This window comes from Strix aluco, chromosome 5, assembly GCF_031877795.1.
Source record: "Strix aluco isolate bStrAlu1 chromosome 5, bStrAlu1.hap1, whole genome shotgun sequence".
In the NCBI taxonomy this organism is placed as follows: domain Eukaryota; kingdom Metazoa; phylum Chordata; class Aves; order Strigiformes; family Strigidae; genus Strix; species Strix aluco.
The window spans coordinates 24,411,779-24,429,508 of NC_133935.1; the positions used below are offsets into that span (position 1 = coordinate 24,411,779).

Here is a 17,730-nt window from a genome sequence, read left to right on the forward strand (position 1 = left end):
ACACCGGCAGACTGCTTTAAACAGACCTGCCAAGAACTGCCACGTTAACTGGACATTTGGTAACTGTTGTGGCCTGTGTGGTGAGCATTCAAGGGCTGAAGAAAATGCCACTGGCTAGATCACTGTCCATGACTTCTCTTAACGGGCTTCCTCAGTGGGAGGATGAAGACCTACCAGTGGAGGATTTGTTGCTCTTTGAAGTCTCTTGGGAAGTTACCAACAAAGGTTTGTACAATACTCTTAGGAGTTATTATCGCTGTTTTCACAGGAGCGGAGGGAGGTATGAAGGGCTTGGACAAGAAGGGCATTCAGGGGAGATTGGGGAGAAATCGGCTGCAGAACTGTTGCATTCGAAGGAGTGCATGTAGCATGTGTAATTGTGCACGTTGTGTGTGGGCTGCATCTGCCTGTGCTTGTGTGGGATGAGCCTATAGTGAGGATGTCTGTGTGTCTTTACGTGTTTCACCACCAGGGATAGGTTGTTTAAAGAAACATGTAAGTGTTATGCCTGGGTGTGCAGATGTATGGATATATAGATGTTGCTTTGTACATATTTATATTTTACCTTCCATGCAAATTCACTTGGGAGTGTAATGCATGAAAATGAGCTGTAAAGCAGACATCAGATTCAAAGTAGCTCAGAAGTCTCCCCCAGCCTTCTATAACAGTATGAAGAAGAGGCCAAATTTGAAACAAGTATAAATAAACATAGCTGGATTGAAGCCACTGATCAAAAACCAGATGTCAATGACCAGCAGTCTTTATGCCCGCTGAAACCCTTTTGGACTGGTCTTTGCAAACACAGGTGGTGCCAGACAGGGGCTTCATGCTTTGTGCATGTCTACAGATTGAAAATTTGTTCACTGCATGCAGCCTGTCAGGCAAAGTGCACACTGCTTGTTACACAAAGATCTTTCTGCCTCCATTTCTAATTCACTCATCAAATTGTTCTCTTTCAGCTAGGTGTAGTTCACCAAGGGGAAACAGGCTCCATTTTCGCCAAAAAGTGAGTTAGTATGAGTAAATGATTGACCTCATATGTCTTACTGTCCTGGCAGATAAATAGAAAGATTAGTCAGGAGAGGGGATCTGTAATCTGTTAAAATTTTAACTCTGAAGGGGAAATGTGTGTGAGAGGAACAGATAGTGCTAGGGTTTATCCCCATTGTGAAACTGGAGTTACTATTCTGTGATAGCTTCTAGTATTTAATCTGCACTGCAGTGCAATTTTACATTGCTTTTTTTTAGGGTGGTGAGGAGTATCAATACCTGGAGGTAGTACAGAGTAGCTTTTGCACTTTGAATCCCTGTGGGCTTATTTTTCAGTAGCTTCAGTCAGGCTTTTTGAGTTAATTTACTATTGTCAGAACTTGGAGCATGTAGCATTTACTTTTGTGGTGTGCATGATAAGTAAGGCACTGACAAGCAGATGGCACCAGAAATCTAGGAAATTCAGTTATTCTCGCTAACATCTCTGAATTCCATAGTATATATATTTTCTGATTCATCTGGACCCACTGGTTAGAGATACCACATAATATGTTTAAGAAAAAGTAAAACACAATTAGATTTACCTCTCTTTCTGTGTATGTACAAAATGCAGTGAATCATTTAATCATCCACGTAGTTCTTGTTGACTTCACTGACGCCAAATCAACTGGCACAGCTGAAATTTACTATTCTCACATTTTATGAGAGAATTAATATGAGAGTGATATTTATTCAGTTAGTTTAAAAATAAGGTGCTGTTAATTATACCACTTACCAAACCCATATATTCAAACAGAGCTGACTGAACTAGTCATGGCAATTTCTTCATTAGAACTGGATCTCTGTGCAAAGTTTCCATTATTCAACCTTGACTGGAAACATCTGTGCAAAAACTCTTTAAAAAAAGTTTATTTCAGTTTATTTTTCTGGTAAATTCTTGATACTGAAGTCTTTTTCCTATATCTTCCAGGCAATTGAATGTCTAAGTCAAACAGTGAGATACTGTTCCCTGTTATAAACAGTTCTGGGAAAATGTTAGGGCACTGTGTTTTTTAGGAGAGAGAGAGTAGCTAACAAAATACAGGGAGAGTCATCACAAAAGATACATAGACTTGGGAAATAATAGCTTACATTGTATATTTCCATCCTCCTTTAGCAGGAGGAAGAACTGTATACTTGACTAAGTAGGCTGACCCCACATAGATTTAGTACTGCTATGTGTTTTAGTATTTTTGTTTTAATGTTGCTGTATATGTTCCTAATATAGAGGGAAAGATAAGCATTAGCTTGGTTTATTGCCTGCAAGTGGTTTTTTGAGCATTTAACGTGAAGGTTTCTTTCTTTCTGGCAAAGCAAAGGTGAGTCAGAGTAGTGCAGCATGAAGTTGGTTTGCACTGCTAAAGTGATGTAAAGCTCCTGCTGCCTACAGGAGAGAGTTCAAGTCTTTGTGCTAACTTTGTGTGCATCACTAGGGGCTTGGGTATGAGTGACCAGTGCTGCTCCTTAGTGGTTCCTCCATTTCTCTGTGGCAGAGACAATAAGGCTGAATGTCCTCTTCTCTATGAGGAACATGCTACCAGACTCACAGATCTATCCCCATCTATCCCCACACCTGTAAATAGTGCCTTTTACAGGTGCTGAGCTATTTTCTGAACCTCTTAAATATATTCTTCTTCGGAGTCTGAGGATGATGAAGGGGTCCTGAAAATTGGAGCACATCTGATTATGCAGTGTGAGAGAGTCTTCATGTGCCAGGCTGCCCATGGGGAGCAAGCATTTACTGGTATTTCCCTGATGCTGCTGGTTGGTGCTGAGGCATGAGATGCAGCTGTAGGGAAGGACGAGTCAGTTGTATGAGTTCAGTGCTCAGAGATCTACAAGTATCCATTATTTCCAGAGTCTCATCACTTCTTTCTTAGCAGCTGGCACAGTGAAAGTGTCCTTTTTTTTTTTTTTTTTTTTTTTTTTTTTTTAAAGTCTAAATATTTAACACATGCTCTAACAAGACAGAGCTTTCTATTACTCCATGCTTCCTTTTTATATTCTCTGTCCTGGCTGCTGCTTGTGCTAAGTGGCAACCTCTGACATGTGTATTGGAAAGCTCCAGCATCTCAGTTACTCTTCTTTCTCCTCTTGTCTGTCTGGAGCAAGCAGAGATAGAGCAGCTGAAGGAGAGAATGAGAAGTAAAAAAGGCTTGTGTGCCAGTGTCATTCTCCCTCCCTCCTTCCCCCAGGTCATGTGAAAAGGAGCTTGCCACCTAAACCAAGCACAACATTGAAATCATCTTGCATTGAAAGTCCCCTGCCAAAGAAATGAGAAAAATGTAGTTTGTTTTGCAAGATTTTCCTCACTTTATTTGGCTCTTCACTGATGGTCAAGACCCATACTGTGAAGTACATCTACTGTGTTTCTGTGGTAGAAGGGGAAAAAAGAAGACAGGCAAGGGCCCCAGCAGGCACTGCAGGGCCACATGACATGGTGATGAATCATGGGGAAGCTCAGCATTTTTCACCCTTCCCCTTCTCTCCTGGCCACCATGCTCTGGTAAAGCCAGGTCTGGTCATATCTCTGTGCACGTTGGAAAAGAAGACTGGTTTTCTTTCCTCCATAACATGAAGGCCAATAAAAAGGAGCACAAACCAAGTGACTACAAGATATGTAGATCTTGTGGCTGAAGTCCCACAGATGGAAATGATCAACAGGGAGCAGCCAGAGGCCATTGTAGGAGTAATGGCAGCAGTCCTGGACATTTTCCACAGTGAAAATGGCTCCATCCTCTTTAACCTCTTTCTAAATGTTTGCCGACTGAAAACTGAAGTATTTAATCTTGGTAGGGGGGAGAAGTCTAATTTTGCAAGTTAGAATAACAGTTAGCTGTAGTTCAGTGGGTTTTCTGATAGATTAGTGAGAAGGGTTGAGAATGTTCAAGATCTGGTCTGTGCTCTATAAAGATTTCTTTAAAATCATTCCAGTAATATTTAGATCAGTATCTTCTGCTGTACTACTAACAGTTTTTAGATAGAAAATGGAAGAATGCTTAAAAATGCTGGGCAAACAGCCAGTTTGTATCATCATTCAGCTGTGAAGAGATTAGCTCAAGAGTCACTGGTGGATGAATCCTAAATACTTTTTTCCATCTCTATTGGAATAAAGGCTCTGCTAAAAACAAACCTTGGTTCAGCTCTCCCTGCAGCAGAGCTTCATGAACAGTTTCTCTGGTGAAAATCTGGACTCTTGGAAATTAAATCCTGAGTCCACTGAAGTCAGTAGGACAAGCATTTTACCTCCTCTGTGTTAAATGTGGTGAAAGTTCCTTGGGAAAAGGTGAATGCTGTAATCTGTGACACACCTGTGGAGCATGAGGATGTGCTGGCATAAACTTGGCATAAACACAGCATCAGAGCTCTGTGCATTTCTAGAGTGGGGTGGTATAACAACGTCAAATCAATCTCAAATGAAATCTTGTGCATTGGGGGTGATGCACACAGAAATAGCTTCTGTATTGTGGACATCTGTCGTAAATTTCAGTATTTCAGTATTATTTCAAAATACGTTTGGAGTGGCACAATTTCACAGAGTTTAGAGAACTTCTATCTTCTGATGAGCCCCAGTCACAAATGTGGCCAAAAAATACATGAAAAGTATCTCCTATCTGAAGATGCTGGGGTTTTTTTCACCTGACACATTTTACAACCTTATTCTGTAAATGGTCCCCAGATATCTCAACAGGCAATTAATAAATAAATAAAATGCCAATGAAACATTAGAAAAAGATAAGTTCAAGCCCAATTTTATCACGTTTCTAGATCAGAGACATATTCTGAGGAGAAGGGGCGAAAGGCTAGTTCATGTAACTAGTAATTGTGGCAGTGAAATCAATTTGAGCCCTGAATCTGGGGTTCCACTGCTCTCTTGGATTCCATGGCAGCTGTGGTACTCAGGAAAGCTTTAGTGCCTTCAAGAGTGGCCTGATCAGGCCATAGCAAAGAAGCCAAAGAACTGTGGGAACACCCTGATCCTCCGTCTCTGTGTAGCAAAGGTGTGTGGGGAAGGACTTGACAATCAGCAACAAGCTCCACTTATCTCTGTCTCACTTACATAGCTTCGCTTCCTATCTCTCTCCTTCCTTTTTGGTTTCTGCTGCTCCTTGCCTCTGTCCTTCTGTAATGTGGGGCGAGTGGAAGAGCAAGGAAGATGAATGGTGAGTATCTCTGGCAGTTTTGAGAAGTTTTGGCGTGGTAGTGGTAATGTATATGAAAACATTCAAATTTAAAAAAAATTCTATGAAATATTTTCTGAGAAAATATTTTGTTTTCATGTTCTATTTTTTAAAGAGGTCACTAAAAAAAAAAAAGTCAAACTTCTCTTAAATTAACAAATTCTTCTTTCCCAAGCATTTTAGTTTCCCTTTTCATGCCAGTTTATTTTTCCCTGGAAAAAGAGGAAGAGTGGAAAAGAAGTAAATGGGGAAAAAGATTTGGTGCTGATTTCCTTTTTAACTTGATTTCCTTTATTCTGGTGGAAAAGTTAAAAACACATTTAAAAAAAATAATATAAATATGTTTCTCTCAAGGACATTCTGAAATGATTAAAACTTAAAATATTTGAAGAAATCATTTTGGTGGAGATCAGAACACTAAACTAGCCCTGTATCCACATTTTACTGCTAACTGCTCATGTGTGTGATGATCCAAACCAATTCTCTGGATCTGATCTCTCCTGATTCTGCATCTATTTCTTGTTTTGTCTTTTATTGTTTGTTTTAAAACCTCTTTCAAAGTACAAAACTTCAGAGGCTGCATACAGAAACTTGCAACATCATGGGATTTTGGTACATCCCTGTTGTTTAGAAAGGTTTTCTGTTTATAATATGACTTTAAAACATCATACTAGAGAAGAATAAGGAGGTTTACCAAATTGTTGGAAGTAATTTGAGAATTCTCTTAGGCTCCAAGTGAATATGTAAACCCTTACTCTGTTACTCAGTAGGGTATGTAATGCATTGCTTACTGACACAGGTATTTCCAGGGAATTCAAAGTGACTGAGCAGATATAAGCTATCTCTTAATGATATATAATGTGTTCCTTGAATTTCTGATGGGAAAGTGTAATTTCAAAAGTCAATACATTATTCTAGACATTGTTCTTCTCAAGATGTCTTTTTTAAAGTCATGCCCAACACTTTCCACATACATAGTTTCACTTGTGCAGTTTCCCTCCCCTGTCAATTAAAGCTTATGCACAGACATGCTTTGTGAGTCATATTTCCACAGTAACAAGACAAAAGCACGTTTTGGATCCAGGTAACCCAGAGCTTTTATCACAGCTATCTTCTGAAGAGTTTTCACAGTCTGTAAAATGTACTCTGATTTTATCCTAAATACTTTTCATTGCATTTCAGGGAAATCAGTGCCCTGAAATATTTTTATATTGCTGTGAGAGATTATGATGACAGAGCACAGCATACTCTCTGCTCCTTCCCTCAGAACATACGTCTTTGGCAGGGCGTGTTTTAGGATACACAGTGATCCTAAGCAAAACCTTGTGAAAGGAAACACTCAGCTGTTGGCTATACAAAACAAAGGTTCAGGCTCTGCTTGGCTCCTGAGCTGCAGCTTTCTTATTGCTCTTAAAATTAATAGCTGTGGAAACCTTGCGATCCCAATGTTGAATGCCTTGCAGTATGAAAGAGGCTAATCTCCACTCTTGTGATGGTGGGGAAAGAGGTTTGCACCACTCTAGTCATATACAGCTTTATCATGTTATTTAGTATCTTTTGTCTTGCAAGTACACATTTTCTCTTTTCCCTGTGTCACCAGGCTGCTTTGCACAAAAATCTTCCCTTATTGTAAGCTCTGTATTTCTGCCAATTAAAACCAACTAGTTTTGTGACTAATATTTCGACCAAACCCCATATTTATCCATGTTGAAGTGCCTTAGGCTTGTATGATGTATTTATCACCCCATAAGAACAGATGTGTCATCATAACTGTATCACTTTATGGGTTGAACATTCTGACTTGTCTCATAAAATTATATGTTTATCTGAATCCAAGCTATTCAAATAGTCTCTCTCAGCTTGTGAGCAGAGGAACTTGGAGGGAATATGTAGTGTCACTTACCTAAAATTGCTCTAAATCCCTGTCTAGATCAGCCATGAAAGAGTATGATGACTGTAAGTTAGTTTCTTAGCTTTCTGGTCCTAATGAAGTGGAGAAGAATAGTCTTACGAATAGATTTCCTTCTGCAGTTCCATGGCTATATGACATGAAACTCTTGAACTGTGAGCTTGATTTAGGAACACGTATCTGTAAGATTCTTGTCTTCTTAGGTCCTGAATTATTATGTAGGGTAATAATTTATTATAATAGTTCTAATTCACAAGCTGGTAAATTTGAACTGTGTTTGTTTTTCTTTGTAAAATACCTAGAATCCTGAGACATCTTGACATAAAAATAGTAGGGCTAGGGATCTTTCCAGTATTCAAAACAAATAGGATATTTGTAGAGAAAATAATTTTAAGTGCACAATTTCTTTTCTAAGAGCACAGTTAAAAACACAGCTCTGTTGTTCAGTTCCTCAGGGCTGCAAGCTACCAGGCTTGGCAGAAGGCTTTATGTAGTTGTCAGGTGATACAGTTTAATTAATCTCGGAACTAATCTCCCAAAGTGCTGAGCAACTTCAGCTTCTCTATTGTAAATAGTGGACATTTGTGGCAGAGTTTTAAGGAGAATCTGGTAACTTCTCAAGATTCTTGCTGTATGCAATTGGATGTGGTGCATTGGCACCTCTGGATACCCCAGTACCTTTAGAAAATTAAGTCTGGAGTACCTGCTATCAATCACTGGCAACTTTCAGTGCTGACTCCTTGTGTAATTTTGATGTCACTGCTGAGAGGCATATCTCAGTCTTCTTGCCTGCAAGTATTACCAAACATTTCCAAATTCAGTGGAGGATTAAATTTTTGTGTAGGAACACTAAGTCCCTTCCTATTTTGTTGTTTGCTTGTACCTGTTGAGCTTCATTTATCTTACCATGCTTCAAAATCACTGGAGCTACACTCAACTTATCTCTGATGTACAGAGGCTACCTAGCCTCTGATTTTCTCTTCCCTTGCCTTTCTCTCCACTTGCTGGATTCAAGCATGCACTGTTGTTCTTCTGAATTGGTGGTGATGGAATGCCTACTGCCTGGCACTGCAGGTCCTGCAGGAAAGGAGATTTGCAAGGCTGCCTTGCCGATGCATGATTTACAGGGCTGGCTGTGGAAAGCTGTGAGGAAGAGCAGCCTAAATGAATCTTGCATACCAAGTGCAAGACTAGATAGATCTGTATTGACCTCGTCAGGAGATGCCGTTGTCACATGGTCTTATACATTTTAATATTGCATTTATTTTTAAAACGGACAATATTTTGGTGGAAGGTGCTAGAGACGTTTATATTGGCAGTGTAGGTTACATTCATTCCAACTTTAACAACTCTAGAATGGTAATGGAACATGACACCTTTTGGTTTAAGGATATTGGTTTAAATCCATTTTTATAGTCAGTAGTCAATGTAATCCATCAGTCCCTAAACTTCCTTCAGTGAAACAAGCTGGAAGTGCCAGCTCAGTTCTCACCACATGTATTTCCACATCACAAAAAAGTATGTTTGAAAATTATAACTGCTACAATAAAATAGCAGAAGGCTGTGCTTGGGATGCAGTAAAGTCAAGATTAGGCATGGGAGAGTGAAAGCATGAGCCCCAGGATTTGAATCTCACAATCCGAGTGTAAAGATTTCACAATCCAAAAAGGGGGGATTAACAGAAGAATAAAATAATATATTGAACATTTGTGGTGTGACTTCAAACACTTGAAAGAAATTTAAAAAATCACAGACTAGATAAAAATAACAGTTAAGGATAGAAAGCATCCATTTGAGATTAGAGTAGAAATTCAGGGAAGCCATATGCAGTCATCCAGGACTAAGCAAAGCATTAAATTGTCATTTAAGAATTATGCACAGTCTGCTATCGGTACATACTCCTCAATTGATCTGTGAAGATCTGATGCCATTTAAGAGGGTGAACTTCTATTTATTTGTTAGAGTCTGGTTTCACTTAAAATCTGAATATGTGAAATGATTTAACTAGAGCTATATCTGATCCACAGGTAGGTTGGAGCTTATGCCAGAGGTTTGTGGTCTGTGCCGCTTTCTACTTTTTGTTCTTTGTGATCTTCTTTTGCAGTGGGAGGCATTTACACTGTGATCCAGACAAAAGCCAAAACTACAGCAGATGAATGGGGTGAAAACTATTTTCTGGTTGGTCCCTATTTTGAGCACAATGTGAAGACTCAGGTGGAAGCATGTGAGCCTCCAAACCCTGCAGTTATGAAGGCAATGGACACCATGAAAAGCCAAGGGTGTCAGGTAAATCAGATGTGCTACTGCTTCCCAGGGCAACAAAGCTGACTGAGGAGATTACTGTTTTGGTTAATGCTCTCGCCGTTCCACTTGACACAGCAGTCCTGATCAATGTCACAATGGGAAAGGCTCTAACTCACTGTTAGAACAGCAGAGTCAATTCATTAAAGGTTATTTTTGAGGAAGAACCAGTTTATCCAATTACAGGTTTTAACAGTCATTTATCTGCAAGTCTGCTTAATTGGATTAATGACTTATTTAGTCTCTAAATACAGTGAGATTTTAGTAGATATATTATGACCTTACTTTGCCTGAACCCTTACATTTGGCGTTCTTGCACTGGAGAGGAAGAGCATTCCACCAGGTCACAATTTTTCTTATGTAACATTATATTGAGTTGAAAGCCAGAAAGGGACATACCACAGGTGGATTTAAGAAAAGCACCCAACTGACAAAGAATCTGCTTCCTCAGATCAATGCAACTATCAGTCTTCTCTAGGAAGAGAGATTAAACCACAGCATGAGTGAATTCATCTGTATTTTCTACACCATTTTTAACCAGTGTTTTCTGTGTGATCTCAGTCAAACCTCATAGCCTTTCTGTGAATCAGTTTCTCCAACAATAAACTAGGAATAAATTTCCTCCTATAAAGGTGATCTGCTGAAAGGAATAGAATCTGTTGTGTTGATGGACAAGCTACTGAACTGCAAGCAGCTGCAGCCTTGAGGACAATTGATTATCTGAAAATTGGTGGAAGATAACACATGCTAAATCTGACGTCCTTCCTTGACAGTCCTCATCAGAGATCTAGAACTCATCTTCACTCTGATTCAGCATTAACTCCCTCAGAGACACTAGTTTGTAGCAGGAAAAATTGTCTGCTTATAATGTGTGCTGAGCAGATGTGAAAAGCATTGAGAGGCAGCAGCAAGGAAGCTTTCTTACAAGGTTCTGTTGCTGAGGGGCACAACACACTTTAATGTAGAAATTCATAAATTTCTTGGACTGCTACCAGCTGTTGCACTGGCAACATGTTATCTCCCTTTGTAACAGCAGTCCTGCTGTTATTAGGATCTAGTGCCCTGTTGCATATTAGGTAGAAGCATATTGTTGGACATGCATGTGCCACAGCTTGGGAAAGTGTCTGTTCGGGACACTAACATTGTGTGATGCTCGCATTGTTCACGCTGAGGTTCTAACTAAAAGGCCTAATCTAGCTGCCATTTCTTCTTTCTAATCAGATTTTCATAAGTGATTGATCAAGTTTTCCATGTTGCCTCTGTTGCTTACAAAAAGATGTCTCTGCAAGCTGTGTAACACTCCTTTGTTTGAAAAACAGCTAAAGACTTGTGGGCAGATTAATTGAGATGCTATATATACACTTCATGCTGTTCCCAGCAATACATTCAATTTAATCAGCAAACTCTGCCAGCCTAACATGTGCACTGTGCTGCTGGAGTATTCATATATAGCAGCAAATCTGTCCCAGGTATGTCAAGTATAGCTTTGATTTCTAATAAAGACGCTCTAGTTTCCAGGAGCTGCGCTTATCCTATTAACATTTATGTCTGGATTTTGCTTATGCATCACAACATCCCCTTTAAACCAGGGGACCTAGGAACGCTTCCAAACTTCTCAGGTCAGGTGTGTTCCTTGCCACAACCTGACTCCATATTTAGATGAAGTTTGGGTTCACACAACCCCTCTGCTTTTTAACCTTATTTTCCTGAATAAGAAACCCGGATAGCCTGAAATAAGTATATAAGGAGCCAGCCCTCCTTCATACACCTGTCTTTGTTACACCCTGTATTTTTTGTGCAAACAGGTTTAAGAGCTTTCATCTCATTGTTTTCAAGATCTGACCTCTATTCAGCCCATTCTAGCATCAGGGCTGGGTTCAACTCCTGAGGTCCCAGGGATTGGTGAATGAAAAGAGATTGAACAGTGACATAAAAGATTCCTCTGCACAGGGTATAAACTGCCCTAGCCTCCCTATAGTACCTTGTTCTTCCTGGTTAATATGTCTCTGTTGATACAGCCATTTCAGTGGTCAAAATAATTTGACTGTGCAGACTGGTACAGTCTGTAGTGTGGGCCCAGCTGTGTTGTGTTGCCTTATTATCGTTCAGCCTAATCTCCTGATTGGGCAGGTAGGTTGTATCAGTGAACTAGTTCTTTAACTATACCGATACAGATAAAGCCGGAAATCTGTGTTTTTAGGCTGATGTGGTTTTAGGTATCATTACACCTTCTGATTTATCTTCCAGTCTGCCAAAGGACATCAACTGCGCTGCTTGGGCAGAGTGAGGAAATGTCATGGTAGGTAGAGGTCCCAAGCACCTGTCCTACAAAATCTATCACTAGTAATCTAGCATAAATGGCAAAAGATTGATGACAAATCTGACTGAAAGAAAATAATAATTTTGAAATAAGAACAAAAATTGCATAGATACTTCAATAAGAACATAAGGCCTCATTATTCAACCAAGTATAGTCTTCCTAAGATTTTTTTTCATGAAAAACAGTTGAGATTGCAATGAAAATCTAAAATGAAAGTCTTAAAAACAAAATGTTCCAGAAGATTATAGTTTCCTTTTACCCCTGCCTTTGGTCCAGTATTACTCCATGTATTTTGCAAGGAAAATCACAAATCCTGGGTATGTAGGACTATGATGGCATATTCCTTATGTACAATACTTAAGATTTGGTGGATGAAAATAATTATGCTAACTGGCCTTTACATTCACTTCAACATTTTCTGCTTATATCCTTGCCTCTTTCCCACAGGTCTTTTTTGGAAGATGGCTGATAGAAGGCAGCCCATATGTCTTACTGTTTGATATAGGATCAGCAGCTTGGAATCTGGACAGGTGGAAAGGTGAATTTTGGGATGTCAGCAACATAGGGATCCCTTTTCATGACCAAGAAGCCAACGATGCTGTGATTTTTGGATCATTAACAGCCTGGTTTTTAAAAGAGGTACATTTTTTAAATCTAGAGATTTTCAAACCTCAGCCTTGTCAGCAGTGCAAAAAAGCTTTGGAATGTGGTTGTTCTTCTCCAGTTTAAAAACTATGATTTTAAGGAAGTTGATAGCTGATGTAGATCAAATTTGTGTTTACAACTTAATTCTTACATGGTCATTTAACTATATTTTTCTGGGAGAATGAAGTGGGGGTGGTGGTCTGCCCTATGTGAAATCTTCTGTGTCTTTACTGTCACTTCTCTCTCTGTTTCTTCTCAATTTCATTATTTGTCACCAGATGCTCTTACAAGTAGGATCTCAAACTCCCTTTTTCTCTCCTATGGTAGTCAAGTTGTCACACTCACAAACTGTCCTTGAAGCCAGTTAAGCCATATCTCAGTGATTAGATACTATCTTGCTCAGGGAATATAGACAGACAGAAAGAATGATAGCACTGTGACTTCACCTGTCACTCTACCACAGCCTACCTGAAGAGAAGAAGCTTTGTTAATCTGCAGAATCATCTGTCTGTCATAGGGGCTCATGATTTTCTTATCCAAACAAGAGTTTCAAGAGCAGAAGGGCAAGTTAAAGGAAAGAAGAGTGACTGTGCTTGCCGGAGCTCTCCAACACTCTAGGAAGGATACTGTTCTGAGGCATTAGTGAAGCACATGTGCTTCCTGGGCTAAGGATTGGGGCTGATGGGAATCAAGACACATGACCACTTAAAATGCTGTACTGCTTTGTCATGTGAAAGTAAGCAAGCACACAGGAGAAGTCATGAAAAAAAGAGGTTTCTGGGGCTGAGATGATGGGGAGGATAATGTGTAATGTGTGTTTCATGTATGTTCTTTCTAATTATTTTCAGCTTTCCTGTCAGTTTGATGACAAGCCCAATGTAATTGCCCACTTCCATGAGTGGCAGGCAGGAGTGGGTTTAATACTGTCTCGATCTCAGAAACTTCCTGTTGCCACAATTTTTACTACCCATGCGACTCTGCTTGGAAGATACCTGTGTGCAGCCAATATAGATTTTTACAACAATCTTGACCAGGTAAGAGACATTTTTCTCATTTCTTCTTTCCCCCCCGCCCGCCCCCCCCGCCCCAGCTAATCAGCTCCTGCATCCTTTTCTGTTTACTGTTTACATATATTTCATTTTCTGTCTTGTGTAATCACTTATGATTGACCCACAGCTGAGTGATATGTTTGCAGTTCCAGAGAACAAGAAATTGTATTTGTAAGAACATGAGGTGTCTAGGCATGAGTGCCTTTGTCTCTATGGCATCTGACAGGTCTTAAAGCTCAGTGAAGTCCAGAATACTTGCACTACCCTCAGCGAACTTTGATTTACCGGATTTGCACTGCAGAGTACTGAAACTCATTCAGCCTCCAGTCAAGTCAGTGCCTTAGTTCAATCCACTGATGTATGGAGTAATATTGCAGCAGTATGAGATTGCCAACAGAGATTCTTAACCTTCTTTTCAATGATTTGGGACAGTTTTCAAAAGGAAGGGGAGAGTTACAGGCCCAGGCATCACTGCAAGTCAAGAGAATCTTGTCCTTAAGATGCTTCCCCTTTCTGTTCATTGCTTGAGCTGATTGCTATGGTTTGGGAGTTACTGTTAGCTGCATGGGTAACTAGTGAATGTAAAATCCATTCATCTGTAGTCATCATCTGGCACTTCAGGTGCAGCCTCACAGCACTCTCTCTTAATGAAAGGCAGTAGAAAAGAGAGCCAGTAGCCCTCCTCTTGCTGAAATTACCCTGGAATTCCATTAAGTGGTGGTGGGTTTTTTTCTTCCCCATCCTACTTCTTAATTCTTGCAAGTCATAATAAGCCCTTCTACTTTCAGGCTTTTCAGGTTAGGCTTAATTTGTAACTGGCAAATGTAGGAAGTATTTTCTGAGTTCAAAAGACCCACATCTGTTTCTTGGAATTTTTGTAAACTGTTTAGTGGTTTTGGTTCTCACTGTTGTCTTTTCACTCAAAGCATAACACAAACCAATGTTTTAAGGACCTTTAAGTGTCTTTAGCACTGCCTTCAGCAGAGGTACATTACATGATCTGGGATTTCTAATATGGTTACGGACAAGCTGAATTTAAGAGATTTTTGCATTCCAGCACTTATTGAGGGTAAAGGTAGTTAAAAGGCTAAAACAACTGCCTTATTCACTGTCCTTGGCTAAAATCAATGAAAAAAATTACTCAGCTGGTAATTTTCAGTTGGATGTTTGAAGCTTGACACACTGTAAAACAATGTCTTCCAGAGACAAGGCTCAAGCAAGTAGTATGCTACTGGCCTTATTCAGAAGCACAGAATAGACTGCCATTCCCTTGTACTTCAAGGAAACAGTCGTTCACCCTACTCCTCTTTTTTTTTTTTCTTTTTTTTTTTTCTTTCTTTCCCACCAAAGGCAACTACTACATCTACTAAACACACTAAGTGTAGAAGACTCTCTCCACTCATTTACTCATATGCATAAAGGTTGCAGCATGGTAATGTGTAAGGGGGAATTCTCTCTGCCCAGTATGAGGTAACTAACATAGGTGGTTTCTCCTCCTAGGCTTCCTATATCATCAGTGGAGTTACACTGGCCTCTCCACAGTCAGTGTAAGGCAAACATCCTCAGATTGTCATCTGAAAGATCTGTCTCCATCTATCACCTAGGAAAACTAGTCTCCTAAATTAGGTATGTTTGTTAGGTGCATTAATGAAGCAGCATGAATAACCCGGTCATGCTGTCAGACCCAAGTTACAGGAGTCTAGACATTCCTACTCCCTCGTATTCTCCTTATGTGTATACATGCAAAATGTAGCTCTAAAGTCACATTAAATTATTTTTCTCTGGACGGAGCTAGATTGAAAGAACTAAACCCATGCAATTTCAGGTTTAACACTTGAGAAAGTGGGGACTTTTCAGTGGTAACTTTATTCATTCACCCTTGCATTCTTACACATAATTTGTTAGTAATGAAGCCATAATGGGGGAAAAAAAAGGAGGGGGGGCATTTAAAATGAGAAATTAGGGTTAAAAATAAGACAATGCTGATTGTTTTACAAACTGATGCTAAAATTACTATGTCAGAGCTTTGCCTTGCTTTTGTAAAGAAAATTTTTAAACAGTTTTGGTTTGTTTTGTATTCTGGTTAATTTGGTGAGCTACAAGTAGTCTGGCAAAATAGTCTGCTTTTTTCAAAAGCAACTTTTTTTTTCCCCTCATGATAACTTTGAGGGCCTCGCTCTTGTCTGTGTACTCGAAAGAAAAAGTAATGATCTTGCATCTGACCAGACTCACAGATTTTAATACATTTATAATCTAGTCACAATATTAATATAATTTTTACTGTTCACACATGACATGGCCAACTTTATGTGATAAGGTACTGTCCATCCTTCCGCAAAGCTTCACAAATCCCATTGGTAACTATCAGCTACGTCATAAATACAGAAATTTCTATTCAGAATTTATTCTGAGAATATATGGAATGAAACATATGTATCAGTTTAAAGTATTACTATAAACTGCTGTAAATAATACTTAAGGGAGGAAACTTGTGGATTTCTAGACCATAATGCTTTATGCCCTCTGTGGAGAGATTGATGTTTAAAGGTACTAATAGAGGAAGTGATGCCAAACTATTGTACTACTGTTTAACATGCTTATAGGGTGCTAAAGCTCTTCCTGACAAAGTTAACTTCTAGTAAGAGATCAGATATCTTAATGAGGGCTCCTTTGGTTGTAAAAAGGTCAACCTGGCCCAAAAGTCAGTTGAGAAACAGGAGAGGGTGATCTAGAGTACAGTAATTAAATGATAGAGATCGCTAAGTTTTCAGAGGCTATTCTTGTTGCTGTCTTCTACTAGTAAACTATTAAGGTCAAACAAGCAATTTTTCCAGTGAAGAAGATTCTCCAGGGCTTCCTAATGTTTATTCTTTGAATGAGACAATATCTTTTTAGGTTGTGTCATCCCCTCCCACCCCGAAGTACAATAGTTGTTTTTTCTGTTTCAGTGCTATTGCATAATTTTCTTCCTTTAAAGCATAATAATAACTGACTTTAAGTTCTCACTTCTGATCAGCATTTCATGGTTAGAGCACAATTTCCACCAGCTTTAAGCACAGCAGCTGAGATGATAGGTAGGAAAGATGCAACTGTAGTATGTGCTGTGCCAGATACCACAGAAAAATGACTGCAGCTCAAAAGGAAGGGGTATGGCCTAATTGTGCCTAGAGACAATCAGGCATGTACAGGAGTACAGAGAAAAGAGGAAACCTCATGTTCCCTTTTCTAGTCCCCAACACAGTCTACAAAAAGCTGGCTTAGAACCCCTACTAGAGAGAGCTCTACTCAGCCCCCTGAGGCCAAGTGCTTTTCTGCAATGTTGAAGGTTTTAACAATGGGATCCACAGGCAAAATCATGACATGATTGTTTCATGACAGATGAAAGATATTTACCTGGCATCATCACAGTCCTTTCTCTCTCTCCTTTCACAGTGCCTTGGGTGTGTGTGACCAGTGTGTTGTTCCTCACTGTAATATTTCCTGTTAGCCCTGACACGGTAACACACTCTCAGTTTGTCTTCTACTGTCCATCAGCCCTGCCTACTCTGCACACGCACACACACATGTGTGCACATGTACAGTGTGGTACACTTCCACTTCAGTGTTGACCCACCCCTTTAGATAAGCAGCACCAGAAAATATGAGTTGAAAGATCTCTTTTAAAAATATAAAGGATTGCCAAGATGTTCTTTCTTTCTCTGGATTTTGGAGTGGAAAATACCACATTATATTCGCCTTTCTAGCAAAACTAATAGGTGCCAGTTGACACAAGTATAGAAGGTAGAAATGTATTCTCTGAAGTAAGCCAGTGAGGTCAGTAGCTTTAGACCAGAGAAGACTTTGGCCCAAGTCCCGACCTATTTGGAGTGAATGTCAATATCAGTGATCAGGCAAAGGGCTGTTCAGTGCAGGGTGGCTGACATTTTCTCCAGCACTTCTATGAACAAAGAACTCAAGTCACCAGACCCTGTCAGGTGATAAAACTGGAAGGGAAGGCTCTATGTGGTCTTCTCATAGTCCTCAGAAACACTGGATCTGTGAAAATGTGACCTTCAGCCTTACTGGTCCTCTGGGGAAAAGGTAAGAATGATTTAGGGAAGGGTTGCCACACTGTGATACGATTCTTTATGGACTTCCTAAGTCACCTAGAGGCCAGAACTATAGGCTACCAAAACTCTTTGTTTCATGAGCTTAGGGCATGTCACTCAGGGGACTGAAAACCCAGTCAACCTAGCAGATAAGAGCTGTAGATCACTGGAAGATAGGAGGGTGCACTATGGATGTAAGACTGTAATG

The 17,730-nt window shown here is 39.7% G+C and overlaps 1 protein-coding gene across 6 annotated transcripts in view; it reads left to right on the forward strand.

Moving 5' to 3' along the window:
- Nucleotides 1-17,730, forward strand: part of GYS2 (glycogen synthase 2) — a 55,447-nt gene continuing 37,717 nt past the window's right edge. For 2 of the 6 annotated variants that reach the window (XM_074826425.1, XM_074826426.1), the window contains exons 1-4: nt 1-225; nt 9,224-9,405; nt 12,188-12,379; nt 13,234-13,419. In XM_074826425.1, coding sequence (XP_074682526.1) covers nt 105-225; nt 9,224-9,405; nt 12,188-12,379; nt 13,234-13,419 — 681 coding nt within the window. In that variant the 5' untranslated portion in view covers nt 1-104. Of the gene's footprint in view, nt 226-2,158; nt 5,193-9,223; nt 9,406-11,667; nt 11,720-12,187; nt 12,380-13,233; nt 13,420-17,730 lie in introns of those variants that run through there. The other 4 variants (XM_074826429.1, XM_074826427.1, XM_074826431.1 and 1 more) reach the window with 4 other exon arrangements.